This window comes from Natator depressus, chromosome 14, assembly GCF_965152275.1.
Source record: "Natator depressus isolate rNatDep1 chromosome 14, rNatDep2.hap1, whole genome shotgun sequence".
Taxonomy (NCBI): domain Eukaryota; kingdom Metazoa; phylum Chordata; order Testudines; family Cheloniidae; genus Natator; species Natator depressus.
This window is the reverse complement of record NC_134247.1, coordinates 18236342-18261398: the sequence shown is the minus strand read 5'-3', so window position 1 is coordinate 18261398 and position 25057 is coordinate 18236342. Positions and strand designations below refer to the sequence as shown.

The 25057-nt window shown below is 49.0% G+C and overlaps 1 protein-coding gene across 6 annotated transcripts in view; it reads left to right on the top strand.

The window, feature by feature from the left end:
• The window catches only part of SEPTIN9 (septin 9), a 255996-nt gene that overhangs the window by 210366 nt on the left and 20573 nt on the right, over positions 1 to 25057 (top strand). For all 6 annotated transcript variants that reach the window (XM_074971962.1, XM_074971966.1, XM_074971964.1 and 3 more), the window contains 4 exons: positions 11524 to 11715; positions 18243 to 18371; positions 18755 to 18836; positions 20636 to 20773. In XM_074971962.1, the coding sequence (XP_074828063.1) occupies positions 11524 to 11715; positions 18243 to 18371; positions 18755 to 18836; positions 20636 to 20773 (541 nt within the window). The remainder of the gene's footprint in view (positions 1 to 11523; positions 11716 to 18242; positions 18372 to 18754; positions 18837 to 20635; positions 20774 to 25057) is intronic.

Sequence of the window (25057 nt, the reverse complement as noted above, 5' to 3'; positions counted from 1 at the left end):
TGACTTCAGTTTCCTGCAGGGGGACTCACTTTCCAAAGCTTGGGTAATGCTGGGCTGCTGGAGTCCTTTGCAACACCTCTAGTCATGGTATTTCTTGTAGGTGGGTTGAAGGGAATATATAGCAGCTCTGGTTGGATCCCCAGCTTCCTGTCAGAACTAGTGGCTACTCCCATCCCCTGTCCTACAAAGGCAAGGTTATTTTGTTTCCTCACTTGTGTGTGTGTTTTTTGGTGTGTTTTTTAGTCTTTCCCTTCAGGCTCTCTTTTTTTCTGTATGTTTGTTTCCTGTTTTTTTTCTTCTATTTTGCTCAGTCTTTTAAGTCCGTCTCTTGCGCAAGGGCCAAGCTCCTCCTTGCTATGGGCCCTACTGATACGCTTTTTATCCCAGAGACAGGGGACAACCCTGCCTGAGTCACAGGGGATTGAGCACAGGAGCCATGGGACACTTCAGAGGGCAGCTGGCGCCCCACAGTGTGGAGTTCCCTAGCTGTAGAAGGCTGTGTGTCTGTAGCTAGCTGGAACATTGAACAGCAGCTGTTGGGATTAGTGTGAGTTCCTCTCCTGGGAAGTGCCCACATGGGATGGTGTAGTGCTGAAAGGGTTAAACTCTCTTACTGTCACAGAGCCTCCCTCTGGGGAGAAGCAACAGGAGGAGAGTGGGAATTGGGAAGCAAATTGCAAAAATTCTGCTTCTCTTGCAAATGAATGAGTGAGAGATAAGCCTCAAATGGCACTTCCTGGTGAGGGAATGGGCAGTGCGGATCAGGAGGGTTGGAGCCATTTAACCTAAACTTCTACCCAACTCAGTAACTGAATGTCTACACTGCAATTAAACACCCACGGCTGGCCCTGACTCTGGCTAGGGCCATGTGACTGCAAAATTGCAGTGTAGATGTTTGGGCTCGGGCTGGAGCCTGGGCTCTGGGACCCTCCCTCCTCATGGGGTCCCAGGCCTTGGGCTCCAGCCTGAGCTTGAATGTCAACACCGCAAGCCCAAGTCAGCTGACCCAGGCCAGCCATGGGTGTTTAATTGCAGTGTAGCCATATCCTAAAGCAGTGGCTCTCAACCTCTTCAGACTACCATACCCCTTTCAGGAGTCTGATTTGTCTTGTGTACCCCCAAGTTTCACCTCACTTAAAAATGACTTGCTTACAAAACCAGACACAAAAATACAAAAGTGTCACAGCCACACTATTACTGATAAATTGCTTATTTTCTCATTTTTACCATATAATTATAAAATAAATCAATTGGAATATAAATATTATACTTACATTTCAGTGTATAGTATATACAGCAATATAAACAAGTCACTGTATGAAATTTTAGTTTGTACTGTCTTCGCTAATACTTTTTATGAAGCGTGTTGTAAAACTAGGTCAATATCTAAATGGGTTGCTGTATCCCCTGGAGTACCTCTGTGTACCCACAGGGGTACGCTTACCCCTGGTTGAGAACCACTGTTCTAAAGGATTCGGGGGGGCTCCCATTGTGTCTTTAAGCAGGATGTCATGTAGCTCGAGTTCAGTTCCCGTGCACTTTTGAAGTGCCACGTGCTGGATTGGCAGGTTGAACAACTCGCTCCATAGCAGCATCTGCATCACCAATGTGCCTCCCCACCTGGGAATGAGAGAAGAGGGCTGTCTGCAGGTTCGCTTTTGGCCTGGTTTTTCTGCAGACGCTACCAACATGGACACCTCTTTGGGATGGGAGGCCCCCCGCCCCGCCCCTCACTAGGATCTGGACAGAAACCATCACCTTGACCAATGTGCGTACGGCAGCTGTCTGGTCATCTCCCCGATAGACCCAGGAGGCAGAGATCAGATCCTTCTCCCGTTTCTGGCTTATGGCTGTTGTGGTGGGGATAAGAACCTCCAAAACTTGAAGCAAGGGTAACCGATGCCAACTCGGGCAGATGCCCTTGCAGAGAGTCTGAAACGGTAGCTTTGAGGCATGAACTGCCCCCGTTCACTCAGCTGCCCAGTCCTCTTTCACCTCTGCATCAGATGGTCTAAAACTAAAGCACTGGAGCGTATTTCTTACCTACCTTTTGACTTCATTGTATTGCTTTTGGCTTGAGAGGTTCTGCAGACAAGACTCAGAGTGCTCCTAATTCAGGAGCAGCCATCTTTGTGGCCATCCCTTTTGAAGGAAGACTGTCCAATGGGGTCATGCTGTGGCATCCCTGGCACCAGGAGCAGGCCCCGTGGCATTCGTTTCTCATGGGCTGTCTGTATTTTAGTGGGCGATTGTGGGGAGGAAAGGGAAGAAACGCTGTGGAGGGGGCAAGGGCTATGAAATAATTGCCTCGCTTGGTTAAAAGTAGTCTGTGATGACCATAGAGTTCTCCTAATCCCCATAAATTCATGCCATAGTACCTCTGGACATAAATGCTGGTTGACTTTTTTCAAAGGAGCTTAAGAAAACATGGGGCCCAAATCCCATGGGAAGTCAATGGGAGTTAGGAACCTCCCTCCTTTGAGAGCTCCTGGCCCCTCTGCTCAGGAAATGCCTGGGCTGGAGCACCAAGCTTAGCCTAGGACTGAGCTGCAGAACGAAGGTCGGGGACCCAGCACCTGTGTGTGTTGTGCTTGGTCCATGCTGCCGAGTTTGCCTCTAACCAGTCGAGTGCTCTGTATGCACATTGGGGTTCTAAAACACATTCCCGTTGCACCCACCAGCCATGGCTGTCATGGGATTTTGGCGCTCAGCAGTTCAGAGGTTAGTTGGCATTGGTCTGGACTGCTCTAGTAGCTGTTCGTGGATACCTGACCCTGAGAAGCTGTTGCTTTTCGTCCCCTCAGCTGACTGATACTGTTGGTTCAGCACTGTGCATCCCACATGCATGATATGACAAGCCCACTCGACAGACCTGGAAGTCTGTGTGTTTCCCTGTCACACCCATGCCTGAAACCCCAAATACAGGGAAAGATACATTTGTAACAGCTGGTAGCAACTCTCCCTTCCCCTTGAGGGGTCTGGAGCATCTTTCCTTCGCTGGAGTGCCTGTAGTTGAGAGGAATTACCAGGAGGTAACCAGGTGCTAAGTGCAAACAGAAGATTGAAGGCCAGCAATAGAAGGAATCTGTGGGGAGAGAAATTAACTCTATGGAGGGGAAATCCTGCCTGTGCAGATCTCCAAAAAGAAGAGGGGAGAATCAAGTTGTCTTTCTGCAGCAGTTTTATGCCCTCTTCAAGGTGTACAAGCCTCTGTGCTAATCCGAGTGAAGACTCTGACCCAGTCTAGAGACCAGCACTCAGTACTAGGAGAAGGGACAGCAGCCTGGGGCAGGAGTGATTAACTGGGCTGCACAGACGCTGCAGAACAAGGCTCAAGGCCCACGAATGTCCCAGTGGAAGCTGCTGTTGCTCCTTTAGAGGTGCATGATGGTGCTTCAGGCAGTTTAGCAGCAGTGCTTCTCCTGGCTCTTCTGAAAGGGAGAGTTTGTTATGGGCCCACTCTTCTGCCTCTAGCCCCAGTAACCCTGGCAGTGGGGGCATTTTGTAGCCAGAGACGTGCATAGCATATGAAGGGTTAAACCATGGCAATACACAGGGATGATGCCGAATCATGTTGCATGGTTGGATGCTGCATTCTGATATAGCTGTCGTGTAGGACTTGAAACCAGTTTCTCTGGTAGGGCTTTAAACAACATCCCTCAGTTTGCCTTCCGTCTTTAAGGGTTCATCTACAGTGCAATTAGACACCAAATGCTGGCCCATGCCAGCTGATTCGGGATTGTGGGGCTCGGGTTAAGGGGCTGTTTCATTGCGGTGTTGATATTAAAGCTTGGGCTGGAGCCCAAGCTTCTAGGACCCTGTGAAGTGGGAGGGTCCCAGAGCTCAGGCATCTACACTGCAATTAAATAGCCCCTTAGCCTGATCCCAGGTCAGAGGGCACAGGCCAGCTGTGGGTTTTTAATTGCAGTGTAGACATACCCTAACTCTACCATTCCTGATGAACACTTTCCTTGCACGGAGTGCCTCTCAGACTTGTCATAAATAGAGGCAGCATGATCTAGAGGGTGGAGCAGGGAGTTTCCATCTTAAAGCCATTTAACCTCTGTGTTTCCATTTTCCTGTCTTCAAAATGGAGATAATTGTGTTTATCCCCCTTTTTGTAAGGCTCTGAAGAAAGTCACCTGCAAAGTGGCGGGAAGCCTGCAAACCATCATGGGGGCCACTGTATTATCAAGGCAGCAAGGAGCCCTCAAGGAAATCAAGGCTGTTACAGAGAAGCTCAATTAATTCTTTGCATAGGCTTTCACTGCAGAAGATTGAGGGAGATTCCCATACCTGAGCCATTGTTTTCAGGTGACAAATCTGAGGAACTGTCCGAGACTGAGGCATCAATAGAGGAGGTTTTGGAACAAGTGGATAAATTAACCAGTACCAGGACCAGATGGTTTTCATCCAAGAGTTCTGAAGGAACTCCAGTATGAAACTGCTGAACTACTAACCGTGTAGGGTGACCAGATAGCAAGTGTGAAAAATCGGAACAGGGGTGAGAGGTAATAGGCACCTATATAAGAAAAAGCCCCGAATATCGGGACTGTCCATATAAAATCGGGACATCTGGTAATCCTATAACCATGGTATGTGACCTATCACTGAAATCAACCTCTGTACCAAATGACTGGAGGGTAGCTAATGTAATGCCAATTTTTAATAAAGGTTCAAGAGGCGATCCTGGCAATTACAGGGTGGTGCCTATCTTCAGTACCAGGCAAATTGGTGAAAACTCTAGTAAATTATCAGACACCTAGATGAACACAGTATGTTGGGGAAGAGTCCACACTGCTTTTATAAAGGGAAACCGTGCCGCACCAATCTATTAGAATTCTTTTTTTTTTTTTTTGGGGGGGGGGGGTCAACAAGCAACCAGGCAAGGGTGGTCCAGTAGATATAGTGAACTTGGACTTTCAGAAAGCCTTTGACAGGGTCCCATACCAAAGGCTCTTAAGTAAAATAAGCAGTCATGGGGTAAGAGGAAAGGTCCTCTCATGTATCAGTACCTGCTTAAAAGATAGGAATAAATGATTAGTTTTCACAATGGTAAATGGTAAATAGATGGGTTCTCTGAGAATCTGTGCTCGAATTTATGCTGTTCAACGTATTTATAAATGATCAGGGAAAAAGCGGTGAACAGTGAAGTGACGAAGTTTGCAGATGATACAAAACTGCTCAAGATAGTTGAGTCCAAAGCTGACTGGCAAGAGTTACAAAGGAATCTCGCAAAACTGGGGAGTGGGCAAGAAAATGGCAGATGAAATTCGGTGTTGATAAATGCAAAGTAATGTACTTTGGCAAACATAATCCCAACTATACATGCAAAACAATGGGGTCTAAATTAGATGTTGCCACTCAAGAAAGAGATCTTGGGGTCATTATGGAAAGTTCCTTGAAACTATCTGCTCAATGTGCAGCCGCAGTCAAAAAAGCTAACAAAATGTTGGTAATCATTAGGAAAGGGATAGATAATAAGAGATAAAATATCATAGTGTCACTATATAAATCCATGGTATGCTCATACTGTGAATAGTGCATGCAGTTCTGGTCACCCCATCTCCAAAAAGATGTATTGGAATTGGAAAAAGTACAGAGAAGGGCAACAAAATGATAAGGGGTAGGGAACAGCTGCCATCTGAGAAGAGATTAAAAAGACCGGGGCTGTTTATCTTAGAAGAGAGAAGACTAAGCGGGAATATGACAGGGAAGGTAAGGAAGTGTTATTTACTCCTTCATATAACACAGGAACCAAGAGTCACTCGATGAAATTAATAGGCAGCAGGTTTAAAACAAACAGAAGGAAGTACTTCTTCACCCAACGCACAGTCAACCTGAATAACTCATTGCTAGGAGATGTTGTGAAGGCCAAAAGCATAAGTGGGTTAAGAAAAGAATTACCCAAGTTTATGAAGGATAGGTCCATCAACAGCTAGTAGCTAAGAGGGTCGGGGCTGCAACCCCATACTCTGGGTGTCCCTAAACCTCAGACTGCCAGAAGCTGGGACTGGACAACAGGGATTGATAACTCGATAATTGCCCTGTTCTGTTCATTTCCTTTGAAGCATCTGGCATTGGCCACTGTTGGAAGGTGGGATCATTGGTCTGAGGGATCATTGGTCTGATCCAGTGTGGCCTTTCTTACATTCTTATGATTGCTCTAAAACCTAGGGTACTAGAAGCACTCTGACTCTAATGGGAATCCAGTCAATATGCACAGTCTACAATTGCTCTCTTCCTGGCCTCCCAAACACTTTAGGTTATCTCTTGAGCTGTGAATGGTGCATTGCCTGTCCATTTTTTTCTAGGCCCTCATTTCTCCTCAACTACTTGCTGGCTTCCAGGGGTTCCTATGTCTTTGAATGAATGCACTCTGCTAACTAACTGTAGCTGCCTGTGCGTGGACTTGCTCTTAGCATCTCAGCCCCACATGGGTAGCAGATGCGCTCTCTGTGCCTGAGGTGAGCTTTTCATGTTGATACACAGATGCTGAGTTTGGCTTGAGTCCGAAGTGTGTGTGTGTGAACTGCTATCAGCCATCCCAGGGTCTCTGACAAACTGAACTCCCGCACAGCTGTACTGGATCTTGTTGCTGCGTGTAGCATCGCACTTGGTTTATTTTGTTCTTGCTAGTGCAGTGACATTCTGATGATCCCCTATCCATGTATCTCTGGAGAGCGCAAACGGCAAGCAAAGTAACATGCTATTTCGTCAGATAGGTGTCACCACAAAACACATGGGAGGGTTGCACCTGGTTATCCTCAACTAGAGGAAACAAGGCATCTGTAGTGAGCTGGATACTATGTATCACTAGCCTTTCCAGAATGCTGTTGGAACTGCTTGGCTGTGTGTCAAAGGCCCTAGACTGAGATTTTCCTATAGCGCAAAGGGGTAGGGGCTTTTGGGGCGCAGAGGCATCTGAGATCTGTCTTAGCTGTTGCTATGAGTTCTCTAGGTGGGCAGCATAGTGACAACCATGAATTTCTTAAGCAACCACAGATCTGTATCGGTATTATGTAGCTTAGTACATGCCCGCTTCTAGCACTCAGAGCTTCTGGTTGGTGGTGTTGATATGAGTATCATGGAAAGTTCTGCGGCTCTGGCACTATTACCGTGATCAAGAAGATACGTTTTAAATACTAACAGGAAATCCTGGCAGCATGTATGTACAGCCAACCACTGCATCTGTTCAGATTTAGTTCTGAGACTGTTTTATACATGTTTGGCGAGAAACACTCCCCCAGCCATAATGGAAAAATCTGCCTGGAGAAAAGCAGGGAGCCTATTGTTCCAAGAGCTGCTGCAGCCAAATTACTCATGCTTCGGGATGTCGGAGGAATCCTGGATACAAATTGGCTGGTGAGAATAAGGCCAGGACACAACCAACCATGCCAGAGTGGGATGCTCGAGTGCACCTATTGACGCTGACTTTTTGTTTGTTAATTGCTGATTATTAAAGGAACCCTGTCAATTTAGAGTCGCACATCTTAAAAATTGTTCACCTATGTTTGCTACAAGTAACATTTATGGCTACTTGCAACACTGAGAGGTCAAATGAAAAAAATATTCTCAATTCCTTTGTTACAAAATCTCTCCTGTGCATTTGAGAGCACTGCATGCAGAGTTGGTGTCACGGCTTTGCCCTGTAGGGTCAGTAACCTTTCCCTAGTCAGGTTGAGCTTTCAGACCACAGCTGGAGGAGAGAGAAACATTTAAAATAAATTCTTTCTGATTACATTTTCTTTTAGCCTGGACCAAGCAGTTGTGGAACTAGCTGCTACCTAACTGCATTGCCATACACTAGCTGGCAGCAAGTCATTACGATTTGCACCAACAGGATGTTGTCTGCATTTCCTCTGATGTCGTAGGGCTTTTATCTGGTCTTCTGGGGCTGCTGAAACATGAGAACCTTGGCGGAGTCAAGTGTGGACTTGTGTGAGTTGGGTTGGAACATCCCAGCTCGGCGTCTCTAGTCCATTCCCTTGCACCATATGGGGGTTTGCCTTTCTGTTTGCCAAGCACAGACCTATGTAGCAATGCATGTTGCATTCTCTCATAGGACTGCAAGCATTGTTAGAAGTTGTGTGGGTTGGAGAACATGGAGCAGATGCGGTAGGTGCATTTCCTTTGCTGCAAATGGAGAATAACTCTCTTCTCCAGATATTTTATTTCCCGGTTCTGACTCTTAGAGTACAAACAATGTGGCTTCTTTAGCTGAGCACAGAAAGTACGTTCCAATTTCTTTGCTGCCAGCTTTCCGCTCCAGTGCTGCCTTGTTGCACCTGAATCCTCCCGCACGTACATGAGCAATCCCCACAAACCACCCCAGAATCGTACAGGTTTAGGGTTCAGTCCTACTGATCTCTCTTACCTAAGCTATGCCTAGAAGGGTGCTTTGTGTTACTGTTTCTGTGACTGCAACAGTTAAACCCTTACATAACCCAGTATTTCTCCTAGCGGTTACATTCTTTCCAAGTGGATTTATTTTTTCAAATGGTATGTAGGATTTTTTTCCACTCTTGGCCTTGCCATTTTGAAAATGGCACTAATTCAGGATCCATGGAAAGACCTCTGGCTTGCTGGGTCTATAATTTTGCAAGGAGCAGTGTTGGGGCCAGCAGCCCATTATCAGCATGACTTTTTGTGGCTTTGGTACAAAGCTATGCTTTGAAGGAACATGCTGCTACTGTGCATATAAAAATTGGTGTGTTCCCTACTGGATCTGTGTGTAACTCTGTTCTGGAGAGCCCGGGATTGTGTGTGTGGTTGGTTGGTTGGTTGTTTTTAAAGTTCGAAGTGGTCTAAATGCATTTGTGCTGTCAATTTGCATTCTGCAAGGTAGGATTGAGTATGTGCAATAGTATGTGTGCTACTTGGGCGAAGTGAATGCTTCCTAGTGCCAGATCCATGTGAGTCCTGACTGTCTGGCTTACAAGAGGTTACAAGCTCTTGCAGGTCACTGGCAGAGAGGGGATGGTGAATGTGAAAATGGCTTTGTTTGGATGTAGGCTTCTTTAATTCAGCTAAACTTACACACCCACACTCACTCACTCAGTCACACACACATGTTTTTGGACTTAAGGGGGGGGGGGGGAAGCACCTAGCACATCATAAAAGGCCAAAAATAACAGCAGAGTGAGGCAAACAAGCCAGGAGAGGGTCTGATGTCATCCCCGCTAGGCCTAGCAGCAGTGAGGGGGGAATGTGTCCAGAGCCTAGGAGACTTCCCAGAAGACATTGATTACTCCAGAATAGAGACCCAAGCTCTGGACCTAGGCCAGGGGTTCTCATAACAAATTTTTTGGTGGCCTCAGAGTGTGGCCACCAAATCTTGCTGGTGGCCGCTCTGACCATTTTCCCTAAAATAGTTTAGGAAAAACAAATAAATATGCACATACATATGTCCAATCATTGTAATTTCTCTACATAGGGGTTGTTTTTTTTTTTTTGAAGACTCAATAATAAAAATTAATGTACAGTTGTCTCTATTCTTTACTGGACTTAAACAGAACAGAAACACAAATAATGTGCTTTGAGCATTCTTGTCTTTTTTTTCTTGTTTCCTTTGCTTTTTTTTTGGTTGCTTTTTTTTTAAAGACTTGCTAGCTACTAAGTGTACTGTGAAAAGTGATATTAACAAACATACAAATATCATTTTCACAGCAGACTTACTCATCCCCGGCAAGCCCGGGGACAAATTAAGCCCTGGGTACAAAGGCAATGGGGGCCAGAGGCGATGGGGCACTGGGGGAGGCAGCGGGGGCCAGGGGATAAGGGGGGTGAGCTCGGGGCCAGAGCCTGGGGGTGGAGCCCAAACCCCCTTCCACCTGCCACCCCAGGGCTGAAGCCCAACCCCCCCCTACTCCAGGAAGGTGGGGAACTCACTGGCTGCCTGCTCCTCCACCTTGTGTGTCTCCAGAGGAGGGCAGGGTCCGATCACTGCTGGTGGCCCCTGGGGAGGGGCTGCTGCTCTGCCCACACACACACCCCCCCGCTCCCCCCAATCACTGCCCAGGAGGCTGTGGCCACAAGAAAAATCCCTGGTGGCTGCGTTTGAGAAACGCTGACCTAGGCTGCAGCTCCCAAGACCCAGGCTGGTGGGGAGGGGGTTGAACATCCTATAAGGTGGCAGCTTTTTGGCTTCTACTGGAGTTTTTCTCTAAAAACTGAACAACTTTGGCTGTCATTGCAGGCCCTGGTTCATTCTGGAAAGGATGAATTCATGAGCTACTTTAGTTTGGGAGCCCCAGCAATAACACACTGACCCACAGAGCAGAGTTGTCACGTGTGGGTTGGAGATGGAGTTTAGATATTCCCCCTTTTAATTTACAGGGTTTCCCTGATCAAGCCACTTCCAAACAAAGTGGGGCACAATCAAGGTTTACACTGGTGCATTTTGTAATTGCCCTTTAGCAGCTTACAGTTGCAGTGTTTCCTTACAGGTAGCATGAACCTGCAGCTCTGTTAACATGTGGGTGTGGGAGTGGCTGGTTACAAGGCACTTTTTGTTTCTTTCTAAACCAAGTAATTGAATCTTTTGATACCCACACGCCACTTCCTCCCCCCGCCTCCACGGACTCTTAATAGTGACAATACAGTGGAACTTTACTAATTCTCCCTCTGCTAATCCACAAACCCAACAACGGTCTCTCAAACCAGGCAATACTGTCCCATTTATGAACATCAAGTAGGGGGTTGTCTACACAGGGAAATTGACCAGCAGAACTACACCAGTATAATTATCTCTGCAACTATGCAGAGTAAACCAACACTCCCACCCCACTTTGTGTGGACACTCTTTCAGGATTTAGAGTGGCCTCTTTTCAGCCTAGCTTTTGTCCTTTGGAAGCAGCTGAAGCAAAACTGTAAGTGTGGTATAATACTACCACTACGGCTGAGTCGGTAAATTTCCCCACGTAGACAGGCCCTTAGTAACAGGGTCTGTGCTGAGATCTCATCTCACTAAGACTTCATCAGTCTGACTAAATATTCTGACTACGACACTTACAGGAAGGTTCCTCGGCTCTGGAATTCGCCTCCTTCCTTGCTGTGATTGATTTGCATCATCAGATTTCTGATGATCTTTGGGATATGACGCAAGAGCAGCCTGTTCTACCAGGCAGCTCTTGTGAATGGGTGTGGGAGGGGGATGGATGGGGGTTGGGAAGATATTGCAGGAGGGGTCTCTGGTATGGGCCTTGTTGGACAACCTAATATTCCATTTTAAATTGCTTTAAATAAGCTTTGTAATGTTCCTAGACCCATAGTTGGGTGCAGTGAATGGTAAACCAAGCTAACTGCACTCCAAGGAAGCACCGTCTGTGATGCATTATCCGTTTTTAACCCGTCTGTCCCCTTCACTTGCTTGGCTAGGTTAGTCATTGGCACTCATGCTCAGGGTGTCTCTCAGCTTCCAAGCTAAAGGGCAAGAGGGTGTTTGTTGCCATCCTCTCCCGTTGCTCTGCACTCAGCATTTACTTCCCAGAGTTCCTCACTGCTCTTCCTTCACTTCCACAGGTCCAGAGGCAGTTCCCAGTTACACGCCAAGCATGACGGACGCCCCCAGAGATGCTGGCCTCAAGCAGGCGGCACCGCCACGGCCCGAAAAGCCAGCTCCCGACTTCAGCTACGTCGGGATCGACGCCATCCTCGAGCAGATGAGAAGGAAAGCCATGAAGCAGGGATTTGAGTTCAATATCATGGTAGTCGGTGAGTTTCCGTCAGACGCTGCTCTCCCAGGAGACGCCGGCTGTGCTGTGCTTGGTGGAGGACAAGCTGTTTATTTTATAGCTCCTTGGCAAGATTATTCTCCCTGTAGCTTCTATAGGAGCAGCTTCCAAGATTTAATGCTGGGATTCTTGCATTCGGAGTCAGCTAACTCCGTTCTACTTTAAGGGGCCTGGCTTGCTATCGGTTGTTAAAGCACAGAGTTGGTTGGGATCAGTGTTGCCAGGCACATTGTTTAGCATTTAAGAGTTTGTGCGCCCTTAAATCTAGTGGGGGCTCTCCACGGCCAGACCTCAGTGCTACCACGTGTAGTGCCCCCGCTTGGGCCATGGACCAAGGAGTCTTTCTCCTCTCTCTTCCTGTTTTGTCCCCAGTGCAGTGGTTTGATGGTATAAGTGGGAGGCCAGGAGTAACTGCATGATTTTAACCTCTTCCTGTGAGTATGTACAGCTCCTAGCATAATGGGGCCTGGTTTTCGATTGGGGCCTCTAGGTTTTACTGTACTACAGATAAACAAGAAATAAGCAGTGATTCTGCCCAAGCTGTACGGACAATTTCCCCAGATCTGCTGCATTTACCTGGGGATACCAGGCGCTGTGTGAGATGGTGCTGCTTGTGAAACAAGGCTTCAGAGCAGGGCTCTGTTGGGCTCTTTTCCTGAAAGGCCTGGGGACGGGGAGGAGTGCAGTTTACAGGTGGGGTGTACGAGGCTGGAGATGAAGAGGGGTGTGCAGGACGTGGATGGGAAACGACACCATTATCAGGGTAGTTGCTGGGGTGTAAGCAGGGCCTGTGCAGCATGGCACAGTGTGGCCCCAGGTCTCTACTCCCCTGCAGCTGAATTCTCGATGTGTTATGATGAAGAGGAGGGGCTGTCGCTTTGCGTCCTGGTTGCCTTCCCCTTTCCATTGCTGCTTGGGTGAGGCACAAACCACTTGGCCCTCAGAGCTGGACTGGGGGTGCAGCAGCTTTATAAGCAGGGGAGGAAATAACCCCAAAGATTCGCTGATGTAATTAAAGGACCCCAATGGGGCTGGCCTCATTTTGAGGCTCCTCTGGCTAGCCCATTTGCCAGTCTGAGCGGCCTGCAGCATATAAAAGCTCACCCTGGTGCAATGTACACTGGGATTATAGCATCCCTGGTGCTTGTGGTATGTGGGGAATGGGGAGGAGCTTTGCTTTTCCCTCTTCCCTTGTGAATGGTGAGCTTGGTGCCAAAACCCGATACACCAATAGACGTTCTTGAGCTCTTGTTATCCCTTTGAGGCTGCAGTGGATAAAGGACAAGGAACCTAGAGTCTTCCTTCAGTCCCCGGCAATCCCCACCACCACAACCCACCTGCCCTCACTTGGAGGCCACAGGTTTCCTTACTGCTGCTCTAGCTGAAGTTTTACTGCTGTGGTTATCTAAGTTTCCCTTTTATAAGCCTCTAATTTAAGAGTTTTACAGCTTGGCTCTGCCGAAACTTGCCTCAGGTTAAAACTGTCTGCCTCAGCAGATAGCAATTGAAATCTGAGCACATGGATCTGTAGGTTTGGTTATTAAGGGGGAGGCTTTACAGAGGAGCAGCCTCTGAAGGAGCATCTGTCTATAAAGAAATGAGCACAGCTAGTGCTATTGGTGCTCCCTGCGCTACCTGTAAAACTGTCATCGATGCTCCGTGCTTTGCAGTGGTACCCAGATCTAAGCTGCTCAGCTTGCAAAGTTCAGGGTGGTTTGCCTGGACCCGTGAAACTCCACCTGGGATCTGGAAGGCAGAACCCATTTGACTAGGGTGAGCATATGTCCCGTTTTGGCCAGGACAGACCCCCTTTTTGAAACTCTGTCCTGGACGCCTGGCAAAACTGGGCATTTCTCCCATTTGCTTTTGCCCTAGGGGAAGTGCAGAGGAATGTTCAGGTAAGAGCAAATGGGAGAAATGCCCAGTTTTGCCAAAAAAGTCATGATGCCCCTGATGGCAGCTCGGGTGGGGGGCAATGCCAGGCAGGGCTCGGGCCAGCCCCCCACAGCTACACCCAATGTTTTCAGTTAGGGAAATATGATCACCCTACACTTGACTCCTGCATCATCCCCAGGAATAAGGGCTTGCAAAGCAGCTTGTCCTCAGTTCCTCTTGAGCAACTGTAAGCAGGACTTGGCCAGTCAGCTGAGGGTAAGCAGTTTCTCAGGTGACCGACCCGTGGCAGGGTGCAAGGGGAAGAGAACACAATACCGAGTCTGCTTGGAGCGCAAGGCCTCTGGCATGTGTTTTGTTTTGTTTTTTTCCTCTCTCCCTCAGTGCCTCCTGCTGGTGGTGATGGAGTGGAACAATATCTGCTCTCCCCGATGGTGGAGGGTGCCAAGCACTGTTTATCCTGGGCTGGCAAAGTACAGAAAGAGAGTCTGGGGGTCAAAGACGACTGGAGTAGTTTTGGCCTAACCTGCAGTGTGTGCTGGCACTGTCACTTTCCTCTGACATCCGCTCCCCTGGGAGCCTGATTCTGCACCTGGCTTTCCAGCCCCCTGACATGTAGCTCTCTTGCTCTCTCTGCCCTCATCCCTTACCTATACCTGGACAGCTGGCGCCTCCTTGCTGGTTACCCTGGTTAGCCCCAAAGAGCTGTGCAGTGAGCCCAAAACCAGGCCTGGCTCACAACAAACCCGGAACTTGGGTCAGAGTCACTGAGACTGGTGAGCCTGGGCTGGCTTTGCGGGTTACAATAGCTTCTCCCCAAATCAGCTGCAATTTCAGCTGACTTTCTGTCCCCCAAAGATCAAGATTCTTCATGAGATCCGAAGTTGCATGAACTGAGACCCTAGGCCTCTGGCAGAGCTGGACTTGCTTCTGCCCTGTCCTGGGATACCCTGAGTTCACAGTTTAGGGGTGTTGCCCTGTGTTGCCTAGGAGCCACAGCTCTCCTCTTGCCATCCGAGGGCAGGCTGCAGGGGGAAGACACCTCTTCCTTCTGCAGTTCTGGTGGTGATGGGAGACTTGTAAGATGGGCCCGGACTTGCCTTGGCAGAATGCCGTATATGGTATGGAAGCCCATACCTCACAGTGGCTGGAAAACTCTGCTCTTTCCTTGGCAAGCTCCCGGCTGAGTGTTCACAGGCCAGGGAATTCGTGGCAGCCTAAACAAGTGCTGAAACTCTCTGCCTATCACAGGAAAACACAGGGTATGCGACAGAGCGGGCGAGGGGTGCTCAGTGCATGTGAATGGGAGGATGACCCTTGCGATGGATCACTGAGCTTTATAAGGACAGGTTGGACAACCACCTGTCGGAGATGGGATAGGATTACCTGGTCCTGCCTTAGGACAGGGGGCTGGACTAGATGGCTTCTCAGAGTCCCTTCTAGCCCTACAGGTCTAAGTCTGAGGCCCCAGGATGGGATCTCCCATTATCCCCTCACTCTCTCCTGCCTGACTAAATACCATGCCAAGTTGGGAGACAACAGGCTTCCTGAACCTGTACAGATAAGGGCAAGGGGATGGGGCAGCTGCTTATTTCAGGGCTCCCACAGAACTGCGGTATTACTTGGGGGTTCTGTCTGTCTGTCTGTCTCTCTCGCTCTTGCTGAATCTGGGAGTCTTGCCATGTTCCTAAAACTGTCTGGAAGCCACCCACAGGTCTCTGGTTCAGGCAGACAGAAGGGAGAAATGAGGAGTAGCCAAGCAGTTTCAGTCCTTCTTCCCGATGAGCCTAGTCTAAAGCATGCGCTCTGTGGAGTCCATTTGAATGCAGCTGAGTGGGATCCTCAGGGTTAGCCTAGTCATGTGGCAGTGCAGAGCATCCAATGAATCTCTATTGGAAAGCAACTTCCCAGGCAACTTGCTTACAGGAGCTGTAGAGAAGCACGCCTTCCCTGGCCACGTTCTTTCCACTCAGCTCTTTCTTGGTCCGTCCTCTGCCTTTCTTCATTAGTGCTCAGCTGGGCAGCCCCACAAAAAGCCCGACAAGACCCCGCTGTATTGCCCAGACATTTATCTAGGTATAATATGGCCCCCCACTCTGGCATTTGAGCACTTGCAAAGACAGGTACTACTATCCTCGTTTTACAGTTGGGGAAGCAAGGGGCAGTGAAGTTAAGTGACTTGCCCAGAATTACACAGGAAGCCTGTGGCGGTGCTGGCAGTTGAACCCAGGTGTCCTGTGACCCAGTGTAGTGCACTCAACACAGGACCATCCTTTCTGTAGAGCAAATCTCTCTGGGGATCTTTGCCACCATGAGCACTACTAATGTCCTCAACAATACTGTGGAGAGCTTCAATCAGATTCCTGGAAGTGTTTAACTCGTGGGTCAGTCTGGATTTCCCAGAACTACTTTAGTCCCCTAATCCCTGCTGCTAAGATGTGGTTACAGCCAGGAAAAGGACTCTGCAAAAAGTGGCTCCTTACTCTGAGATATTGAGAAGTTGCAAAGTAACTACTTTCCTGAACAAAATCCGCATAGTATGTACTGACCAGAGATGGCCAAAAAGCTTCGCATTCCAACCTCCGTCTCTGCTACCCACTCCCAGGAGCTGCTCTGCTCTTTAGTGTTTTTCACTCCAGCTAATTAAACAGCGTTAGATGCAGGAACAGACTAGCACAGGTTGCAACAATGTATCACATCTTAATTAGAAGTATATGGGAAAAACTAACAAGATCACAAATAGAATACCGAGATTAGCCTATTTTGTTTACACTTCAGGCATTAACCCTTCTGTTGCTTGATGAAACTCTCTGCAAAGGGCAACACACTTGAACTGAATTTGCCCTGTGTTTCTTTTGCACCCATAGCTTCTCTGCCTACTGACAAAAACAAGACTTCCTCCTGTTGGCATTGCTAAAAGCAGGTGGGGAGAGACTATGGGAGAGCAAACCAGTGCAGAAGCTTTTGGGACCTATGAGTTTCCTGGATGCTTGGGGAGATGGGGAAGGGGGTATTTTGATCTTCTTGGTCCTAGAAGGGTGGGCATGGAGGTGGAGGTTGAGTGTGGGGCAGTGGCTGGGACTAAGCTTACTCTGAAGTGCTTTTGCAAATTTAGTTAGAAGCTAGTGGCCCAGCTGAAGCCTGTCTGACAGTATTTTTCCTAGGAATTTTCTAGTACTAGCATTGTGCTATTTTTCCTGGAACATTGATCTAAACAACAGAGATGGATTTAGCCCAAGCTGCCATGCGCTGCCCAAATCTGGCCCTTAAGAGAACCTCTGGTCCTGTTAAATGTGACTGATTTCTGGGGCCAGAGCCGACGCTTTGTTAGTTTAGCTGAAAGAACCAATCCATCCCCAAACCTAATTTATTCCCCTTTGTGATCTCAGCCATAAACCATCGGGTTTTGTTTTTAGCCTAGTCCTGGATCATTAGTATCTATCCCCTGCAGGATTTATTGAAGAGCTTGGGGGAAGCTGTCTGTCATGGTGGATGATCAAAAACATAAGATACAGTTTAGAGTGTCCTCTTTAATATCGGCTGAGATAAAGGTAGAAGGAGCCTTGCAAGGAATGGAATTCATGTGGGACAGACAGTGAAGGAATCCTGTAAGTGAGCCCTCCAGTGGGCCATTTCAATCTGTAAGTCCCTTTAAGAAAATCTTTATTGAAGGGGTCATGGCGGAGGGAGAGCTTGTCTGCTTCCCATCCTCTTGTTAAGGAGGGAAATGGTTATTGCAGCCTTACAGGGGGCAAATAAATAATTCAAGATGACTGTGTGGCCTCTGTGTTGGCTCAGTTAAGGTTAATAAAGGGGTTCTGTAAACATTAGCCCTTCTGTGCTATGTGTATCTCTGCCCTTACGGGTCGTGTGAGCTGCTGCTGTTTAGCGAACTGACAAACTAGCTATTCACATGCTCCCCAATGAGTTTGTCTAGTTGTGCCCAAATGGGCCGTGTTTTCTCTCTAGCACGTCTTCAACCAAGTGAGATCTTGTTCCATATTGGAGTCACTTGTCTGACTTCGCTCTACGGGGTGCCAGATCCCTGTGCTTTCCATCCCACATCTCCGGGCAATGTCTTCAAACACACGGGTTTTGTGTTCCACCCTGAACAGGGACAGGGGGCAGAGAACCGTATTGATTGCAGGAGGGAGCTGTTTCCACTGAGTGTGTTGCCTCATTACCAAGGATGCTTTCACTCTCAAAGAGGGAGCCGCAGTTCCCGTGATCCACACCCACGTGCTGAGGTCACTTGACTAACGTGCGGCATGAGCAGGAGAGCAGACCTGGGCTGAATGAGCTACAGGAACCACTTTGCTATGTCAGCCAGCAGGGGGCACAACGCATGAGCCGGTCTGAAACGTTTGCTCCGGCCCATGTGTACCCAAGCCAATATGCAGCCATCTGCTGGTGTGAAGAAATATCCCAGAGGGGCTGGGAAATACTGTTAAATTCTGCAAAGAAACTGTAGGTATGTGCAAAGCCGCTGCCTGCGGAGTTGGCCCCACCCTAGTTAGCAGAATGTGTTCTTGATGCATGGTGGGGACGGGGAATTCCCATAAAGGTGAAATGGAGACAATTCTAACTCTGATTCTGACTCTCCCTGTCCTCCAGGTCAGAGTGGCTTGGGGAAGTCCACGTTAATCAACACCCTCTTCAAATCCAAAGTCAGCCGGAAATCCGTTCAGCCAGCTTCTGAAGAGCGGATTCCCAAAACCATTGAAATAAAGTCGATCACTCATGGTGAGTCTCTTGGCCATACATGCACCTTGCGGGGTGACAGAGCTCTGGGGGTGCCTCCTAGGCCAAGAGAAGCCAGAGCATCTTCTCTGTATCCACCAGCCTAGACCCCTTTATGCCAGAACACAATAAGTTGAAATTGCTGGTTGTGTATCGTGCTTCGCAGGGGGAGGAGTTATATGGTCTATTGAGAGAGCCGAGCTGCATAGTGTCTTCTTTATAATGCAGTTGAAATGCCAGTGATGTAATAGGTTGCTGTATCTTTGGAGGGCTGCAGGTACCAAGAGAGCAGCCGCTTGGAGAGATCTCTGGTAGTAGGGCAAGGCTGCACGCTGGGCCTGTCTCTGTTTGCTGCCTACACCATCCCTTGGACATTTCTGTTTCAGATATTGAGGAGAAAGGTGTCCGTATGAAGCTGACTGTCATCGACACCCCAGGGTTTGGAGACCACATCAACAATGAGAACTGGTGAGGAGCCGGGAGAGGGGAACACTGCAGCCGAATGGCCCCGGGCTGTGCTGGCATAGGCCTTCTGTCATGCAGACCACCTATGAGGGTGGGGGCTCACTTTACACCACCCTTCCTTTGGCCTGGGGCATGGAATGGGCCGGGGCGCATTGCAAAGATGCGGATCCCTTGTGGCCTCATTCTGCCCAGCTTGGTTGTTGAGGGGCGGGGAGGGAGGCTGGAGATGCTGAACAGCTGGGCTGGTGAGCTGCAAAGGGAAACCAGATAATCCTGCCAGCTTCCTTCCTCAGCAGGCTCCAGTGCAAAGGGCTGGGGTTAGTCAGCATTCTCTCTGCCGGGGGGTGGAGCCCAACCACCCCAGATTGTCGCTTCATGGACAGGGCAGGTGCCAGAAAAGGCCGAGGAATCCTGCTCTTTGGGCAAAGAACCTGGCCAAATGGTGTGGAGATGGCATGGGGACAGCTATGACCCACTGGTGGTTAGTTACAACCCTTCCGCACCCCCACACGTCTCAGGGCCCTGGGGCAGAGCGCTATGTTGCACTGCTCTCAGCAGGCCAAAGGCCAGACTCTGCCCTAGATTTCCCGGGAAGTGGCCAGGCAGTTCCGTCAGCAGCTGTTAAAGAGCACCTTACTGCCACCGCTAAGGAGGCCACCCGTCTCCTCAGCCCCAGCATCCCCGTCATGCTGACACAACTGATCACCCAGCCCTTTCTGCATCTGCTGGAGAGTTAGCAGCTGTGGGGAAAGTCCTTGGGGCAGCCACCGCCTCTGAACGTCCATGTGTCCCGCTTGTGGGGATGTGTGAGTGCCAAAACAATTAATTATCAATATCTGTACATCCCCCCCCCCACACACACACACCCACACCCATGCACCCACACGCTATGTGGTTATGTGGGGATGAGGATAACACTGGAAGCATACAGACAAATTTGAGTGACCAATGTCTGTGGGGGAGGGCACACAAGCATGTTTCTTTCTTTTTTTTTTAAAGCCCACTCCCCTGCCCCGCAACCTCTCTCTAAATACAATGTCTAGGAAAGCACTACAAGCTCTGTTAAGCTTTCTGGGGCACTGCAGGTCTCCCACAGTCCGGGCAGTCAATGGCTAACTGCTCTGCTGCCTTTCTCAGAAGTGACTCCTGGTGAAGGGTTATGGCTGGGATCCTGGGGTGGATGGGGAAGAGCAAGAAGATGGCAGGGCTAAGTGGCCAGGCTTTCCAGGGCTTATTTGACACTCCTGGTGCTGTTCACTAATATTTCTGTTCTGAAATGGGTCAGAGCCTAGTTGGTCACAGGATGCCCATTACTGCAGCAGTAAAGGGGCTACTATGGACGCTAACACTTACAAAGCCTGCTTACCATTGTGAGAGTCTCGCGTTTGGATGGTGGAGCCCAGTTATCCACGTGAAGTGGTTGCAGGCTCTGCACTGCCTCCTAGTGCTAGAGGCAGAGCTCACAGCCAAGAAGCTGAGCTCTCCTGCGGCCATACATCCTAGTTGTTCTCCTTGTTGAGTGCCAGGACTGGGAGGATTCCCAGAAAACTTGGCTTTAGAAAGGTGATAAAACAAGATTTGCCATTCACACAGGACTTGGGGGATTCTTTACGTAGCTTCCTGCAGCTGTGGTATGAAACGTTCCCGTGCTTTTACTTGGGGGCCCAATTCTGCAAGATGCTGAGCACCATCCAGTCCCAATGACTCCCCCTTTCAGAATCCAGTCCAGAGGGTAGCGTGTGGGTGGTTTTAGAGTCCCTGCATGAGTCCTGTCTCACCTGTGTGTATGTCTTTCTGCATAGCTGGCAGCCCATCATGAAGTTCATCAATGACCAGTACGAGAAGTACTTGCAGGAGGAGCTCAATGTTAACCGGAAGAGGCGGATCCCAGACACCAGGGTGCACTGCTGTATATACTTCATCCCAGCCACCGGCCATGCGTATGTACCCGCCTCCTTGGGAGAATGATCTTTCCTACTGAGGATGGCGTGTGTATGTGTTTGTGGGTATGATCAAGATTGAACCTACTTGTCTCTCTGGTGCTAGCTGTCTCTGTCTTTAGTCTTCCCCAGAAGTTGCTAAGAAATTCAAAATCACTCTGGTTTGTGTGACCTTACAATAACTTTTCCCAATTAGTCATCTTTAGTGCAAATACTACATCCTGTTTAGCCAAGTTCTGGTCACTTCCTGTACATTGAAGCATGCACACATTGACTGCTAGGTGCTCTATATACAATCCCACACAAGTAACATATCAATGCCATAATTCCTAATGCTTATAGCTAGCTCCTTCCCCATCTATAGCTGTTAGTATTAACACAAAGCAGTCCTAGCCAGGCACAGGTAGAACAAATATGCAGGCATCACTTCATTTTCTTTTCCCCCCAAGGACCAATCAAACAGTTAGCCAAAATCCCAAGAGTCCTTGTGAGTAGTGGCTAGAATCTGATGGTAATGTGCTTGCCAACGTTTAAAGTGCCTCCCTACCATGCTGTCCGTTTTGGTTAAGCAAGGATCCAGTTGTCCCAGCAGTATAGAGCAGATGGAACAAGTTGGTACTGAGCCTGAAGGGGGTATTTAGAAATAGAGCTTTTAGCCTGGAAGTGATCATGACCTATTTCATATGTAGCCTCATTTCTGTCCTTGGCACCTTTAAAAAGCAAGTGTCCAAGTGCCGGGACCTAGAATTTTCATTTGGTTTGTGGCGATTCCTTCACTCGAGAGCTGGCCTTGTCTTCTGTATAAACAAGGTATGAACTTAAACCTATATAGTTATACTAGTCTAACCCCCTGTGTGGACACTCTTGTTTGGATAGGAGTCACTTGTTTTGGTTTCACATATGTCACTTGGGAAGGGGCTTCAACTCAACCAAAAAAAAAAAAAAAAGCACTCTTCGACTAGAATAATTGTCCCGGCGTGGAAAGTTAGACAGGTATAACTATACTTGTGTAACTGATGAAAACTTTCCCACGTAGACAAGACCTTAGAGTGCCCTTCTCCATTGGCTTTAGAGAGCAAATTCCTTGTCAATGTGAATGGCCCTGCATATACATTAGCATAGAGCAGAAGTGGTTGCATACGTGCAGTTTGCAAAGACCCTGGGGTCCTTGGATTGTCTGATTGGGCCGTGAGCCTGGAGTCTTTGTCTGTTGTAGCCTTCTATTAGGGGCAGAGGGAGCCAATGGAGTTGTCTGCCTCGGGATGATCAGACCTTTTCTAGAGAAGACTCTAGGTCTGGTGACCTTGCAAATCCCACTCTTCAGCAGAGGAAGAAAAGGAGGCTCTGAGCCCTCTGCTTGTGTGCAAGGAGCATTGGAGCTTTAGAAGGGGTGACCACATGCATGCCCTTGAACACTTAGCACTATGGCTGTGCCACTGACCTGGCCGTGCATCCAGCAGCAGGAGTTTGCTAATGCAACTCTTGAGGTGGAGCAAATGACCCATTCCACAGCCCGCTCCCCCATCCCTGGGAAAGCGCCGTCATTCTGTGTGTGGCCGTCGTGTGTGTGGGGGAGGGCACTGACATGTTAGGCGCTCATCCCTCTGCCTGTGCCTCTCTAATGGCATGTTCTGGTTTCTCTCACCCGGCTGCTCCCAGGGTAGCAGTGTTTCCATGGAAGTCTGATTCTCTGCTTCCTCCCCCCCCCCCCCCCCCCCGCCTCTTCCTCCCTCCCTCTCCCCTCTCTCTCCAAAGAACATGTGTTTCCAATATAAGAAAATGGCCCTGCAGTTCGAGAGGTTTCATTACCACGCTGCACGCAACAGGCTCCTTCCCCTGCAATAGCCTTTGGCTGCGTGTAGCCTGATACCCCAGCTGGGGGTTAGAACCCGCTCGCTTGGCTGCCGTCTCAGGTTGCTTCTCCTAGGGCCACGGTTTCCTGCCCAGGTGTCAAAGAGGACATCTGGCTCCTGACTTTCGCCTCCCGACAGAGGATGCATATATGCCGGGGAACAGCAGGACGCACTGAGGCCATAGACTACAGCTCGGGGGGAGGGAAGACCTTTAATGGGACTGGGGAGTGGATGGGAAATGCTGGCTCTCTCGGAGTTGTAACGTGTGGCATTTGAGTTCCTGATGCCACTCTCTGGTTAGTTTCACATCTAATTTCTTATTGCCATTGGCACTTTCCTCCTGCCCTTCATAATCTCCCCTGCTCTCCTAATGAGTTGCCCCATGCTCAGAGATTATGGGCTAGCACGGGGTAGACTCTCTCTTCCCACTGTCGAGTGGAGTATTGTTTGAAATGACCATAAACCTTTTCAGAGAGTGGTGAGCTGGGAGGCATCTTCCCATAGTTTTATGTAAGCAAGGCACATCCCTTCATGCTGGTTTTGTGCATCTCTAACACAGCTGTGAGCTGCAGATGCTAGTGTAACCCACACACCTTCTAGATATGGTGTTCTGTCCTATCTAGTGGCACTGAGACCACTGAGAGAGAGATTAATGAGTCTGCTCTGCAGCTTTAGCTAAAAGCCGTGTGGCTTTTAGCTCATACAGTAGAGACTCATGCGTTTCGCTCCAGAGTTCCAGGTTCGATCCGGCCCGCCGATGACCAGGGTCTGTCACTGTTACACTACCGCTGTCTTGAATATGCCACAAGTGGAGGGAACTGGGACTAGAACCCTGGTGCATCTGCTCTCAAACCTCAGGCCTCTATCACTTGAGCCACCTTAGCGGGTAATGACAGGTATTCCTTTGCACTCTGTGGATCCCCACGGGGGGCAACATCACACAAATCCCAATGGGACGGATCACTTGATGATTCCTGTTCTGTTCATTCCCTCTGAAGCACCTGGCATTGGCCACTATCAGAAGACGGGATACTGGGCTAGATGAACCATTGGTCTGACCCACTATGGCCATTCTTATGATGCTCACCAGAGGTGTCCCCAGAAGGGATAACTCTCTGGGTGTGGTGGTTCAACCTGTTGGGATGCTTCTGCCTGCATAACCTGCTTTTTAATTTGGATCACAGTTTTTCTTGGCAGCCAGCTCCCTCTCCCCGTTCTCACGGACACATCTTACTCCTGTCAATCGTTTGCACCGGTTACAGAAAATGTGGTAGCGGAATTAATCCCCATGTCATTCTCAAGTGTCCTCCACTGTTCAGATTGTCCTTTTCAGGGGCCTTCTGCCCCTTCATTGACGATGGGGAATGATGCAGCGGCCCTGCTGCTTTCCAGACCTGACGACTCAAGGGCAGAGCATTACTCTTTTCCTCCCTTCCCAAACTGCACAGCAAGGACTCCTAGCAGCCCTTTGGCAGCATGTGACTGCTTCCGCAGCCAGCAGTGTGCAGGGGGTTAGTTTAACCTGCAGTGCCTTGTGGAGATGGGGACTGGCTTGGAGTTGGTTCTGCTTTCTGTGCCAGTTGCATTTGGATTAATACTTGATCCTCTGGAGCCGTTCTTTTTGTCATCGTCATAAACATTTAACATACATTCAGAACCCACCGAGACTGGTGAATCCCTGAGTGACTTTTACGAGACTGCTGAATATAGCACTCCAGTCTGTGAGCCAGAGATGTCCTATCCCATGATAGCCCTCACCCGGTAGACTGCTTGGTTCCATTTCAGACTCTGCCGTAGACGTTGAGTAAAAGGTTTGTCTATTCCTCCCGTAGAGTGGAACCCGAGAGTGAATCAGCTGATGCCTTTTCCATCTCCTAACAACACATCCTCAGCTCTGTCTCCCATCAGTCAGGAGTCCAGGGCAGAGGAAACTAATCTAGTGCATGCCCTGCTCTCCTCATAAGGCCCCGGTAAAATGATGTTTGCAAAGACTAAGTAACATGCTGGCAGGGGCTTTTGTCCATGGACACAAAGCCACAACTACTTACCACCCAATAAATTCCACAGCAGGCTCTGCATGATGTCTGGAAAGCATGGCTTGACTCTGAAAAGTGGCTGTGAAATACGGCACTTTCTCACTCACTGGCTGTGCAGCCTGTGTGTGTTGGAGTCGCTGCTTCTGACTGTACTGACACCGTCCAGTTTCCTCTCCTGTTAGTGTCCCTGCTGTTGGAGAGGGAGCTAGATTCAGTTCTGGTTTGTGCCTCAGCAGTTTCCTGTTGCGCACTTAGGTATGTCTACATGTAGCTTGCTTCCTGCATGCGTAGGCAGACCCACACCAGCTCTGCTAGTGACTTGCCCGAGTATGTCCCCAGGGGGTGGGATTGTGCTCAGGCGTCTAGCCCAAGCCACTGCCCATGCCACAGCAGCC